Raw genomic sequence first — 2,762 nt, 5'->3', positions numbered from 1 at the left:
TTGATTATTATTGATTTTGATTAATGAGAATACTCAGTGTTGAGTTTATTCTTCTTTTCTTTTAAACTTTAGAGAGTATCTATTGTTTTAGAAGAATTCATAAATCATTGATAGGCTCAAGATTTAGAATTAGTTATCCGCTGCTTTATTGTTGTTCTTCGCTACAGCCAACTAAGTCACACTGCATCACACAATAACACTCTTTCTTTTTCTCTCTTATTTTAGCTCCTTCAAAATCAAGAAAAAAAAAGTTGGGGCTCTTTGATCACACACAGCCGCCCACCTTTTGTTTTCATCTTACGGCTCTGTTAGTCTGATGCACAGAGCACAACAACCGACAACTTGTGCGGCTCTATTTGTTGATGCATAAAAATCCAAAGCTACATGCATGATACCTTTATATAGGAAGTAGCAAGTCGGTGAAATAAACCTACTGCACGTAGGTCTCCTTTCCAAGTTAAACTTGGAATTCTCACCTCCCAAACCCACAAGCAAAAAGAATAATAGCTGGCCCACACATTTAACGGGTTTAAAGGCACGCCACCTCAACATTTGTAATATGGTGTTTTTTCACCCACCAAAACAGTAAAAAGGGAATATATATTAATGTGAAGGTATTAATTCAATGGATAAGGGAATCCAAGAGAGAGTGTGACTGGAAATGCTTTCGATTTGCGTTGCTACGTGTAGTGCATAACTGGGTTTTCTTTCTTTATTTTTTTCTCTTTGCTTTTTTCTTGTCTATAAGAACTAAGAAGGCGGTTTCTCATTTTGGTGGTGGCAGCCACAAATTATAAGAAGAGTAAGAGAGAGAGAGAGAGAGAGAGATGGGTTTTGGGATGCCTTCCGAAGCCATTAATAAGGCTAAACCCTACGTGGCAATGGTGTCCTTGCAGTTTGGTTACGCAGGAATGTATATCATCTCCTTGGTGTCTTTGAAGCGAGGCATGAGCCACTACGTACTTGCCACGTATCGTCATGTTGTTGCCACGCTTGTGATCGCTCCCTTTGCGATTGTTCTTGAAAAGTCTCTTTCTCTCTTTCACTCACACGTGCGCATATATATATACACTGATATTTGAACTAGCTAGATTCCCTTCTACTTTATTTTCTTTATCAATTTAATGAATATTAATTTTGTTTTCTCTTCTTTTTGCGCGCAGGAAAATCAGACCAAAGATGACTCTGCCCATCTTCCTCAGAATTGTCGCCCTTGGTTTCCTGGAGTAATGCTCTAAATATATACCTTATTTAGTTGTTTACATGTGTGTGTATATATATATCATGTATGCGTTTAATTATCTGGTACTTGTTTGTATAGGTATTTGTGACTGTACGTATATAGGCATGCATGCATGATGCATGTATATAATCTTCTGTTATTTATTTATTTATTTTAATCAAGATAATTAAATTCTTTAATTTGAATGGGGATTCTGTTATTTCATGGACACCATGAAATCACTTAATGGTATTCTGCATGGACTGTTGCATATGATGATCAGCATATGCAAAGCCGCCATAATTTTCTGGTTGAAAGATGTCTATATATATACCTTTACAAAATTACAGAGACTAACTATACATCTAGGAATATTCATGAATTCTCTGGAAAAAAAAAAAAAAAAAGACTGCTCTGCACAAATCCAGCGATCTCAATGGGTTTGCTAATTACATATAGTTAACTTTTAAACTGGAAATTAACAGCTAATTAATTTCTTGATTCTTAGGTTTTTTTTTTGGGGGTGGGGGGCTGTGAAAATCATTTATTAGGAAGAAAAAAGAAGCAGTAAAACATGAATAAAGGTCTAATATTGGTTTATTACCTTCTACAGGCCGGTGCTTGATCAGAACTTGTATTATTTGGGGATGAAGTACACGTCAGCCACATTTGCATCTGCCACTGCCAATATTCTCCCCGCAATAACCTTTATAATGGCAGTCATCTTCAGGTACAAGCTAGTTTCATTTTAATTTATTTACTTACGTCATGGTTCGCTAATATATATGCAAATTAATTAATTAATGAAAAGCCATATCATCATGTAGCGTTAGGAGACAACAATTGGCTCACACTGGGTCCACAAAATAGACACACCAGGGCCGGGGCCAGTTGCATGTAAAATAATATATTATTCTTTTAATTTAAATAATAAAAAATAAAATAAAATCGATCAGTATGAGGTGTTTCGGTACTTTTCCTGGAATATTCATGCTAAATTGTAATGATTGCGCAAAATAACATGTACAGGTTAGAGACAGTGAATTTCAAGAAATTACACAGCGCCGCCAAGGTGGTGGGCACAGTAATATCGGTGATGGGAGCAATGGTAATGACGTGGTACAAAGGCCCCATCCTTGATTTCATTAGCGGCCGCGGCCAAAGCCACCACAAAACCAGCGCCGAATCCGCCGATCACCATTGGGTCACCGGCACGCTAATGGTCCTAGGCAGTTGCTGTGGCTGGGCGGCTTTCTTTATTCTCCAAGTCAGTTTAATTAATTAACTAATTAATGAATTACACATTAATCCATTATTATTATTAATGAGTTGAAATTATCTTGTGGGTAATTCTCAGTCATTTACGTTGAAGAAGTACCCTGCGGAGCTGTCTCTCACAGCTTGGATATGCTTGATGGGCATGTTGGAAGGTTCAATCGTGACGCTTGTGATGGAACGTCACATGAGCGTCTGGGCCATTGGATGGGACTCCAGGCTTCTGGCCGCTGTTTATTCTGTAAGTCTATAACTATATATATAT

General features: G+C 37.4%; 1 protein-coding gene across 1 annotated transcript in view; it reads left to right on the top strand.

Annotated features, from left to right (window-relative positions):
* Positions 1-787: 787 nt before the first annotated feature.
* LOC132187755 (WAT1-related protein At4g08300-like) overlaps positions 788-2,762 on the top strand; it is a 3,431-nt gene continuing 1,456 nt past the window's right edge. The window contains exons 1-5 of the mRNA XM_059602178.1: positions 788-1,027; positions 1,164-1,226; positions 1,836-1,952; positions 2,252-2,489; positions 2,580-2,738. Of these exons, the coding sequence (XP_059458161.1) occupies positions 828-1,027; positions 1,164-1,226; positions 1,836-1,952; positions 2,252-2,489; positions 2,580-2,738 (777 nt within the window). The 5' untranslated portion in view covers positions 788-827. The remainder of the gene's footprint in view (positions 1,028-1,163; positions 1,227-1,835; positions 1,953-2,251; positions 2,490-2,579; positions 2,739-2,762) is intronic.

This window comes from Corylus avellana, chromosome ca1 (assembly GCF_901000735.1).
Source record: "Corylus avellana chromosome ca1, CavTom2PMs-1.0".
Lineage (NCBI taxonomy): Eukaryota > Viridiplantae > Streptophyta > Magnoliopsida > Fagales > Betulaceae > Corylus > Corylus avellana.
Note: the sequence above shows the minus strand (reverse complement) of the source record. Positions and strands in the feature narration are given on the sequence as shown.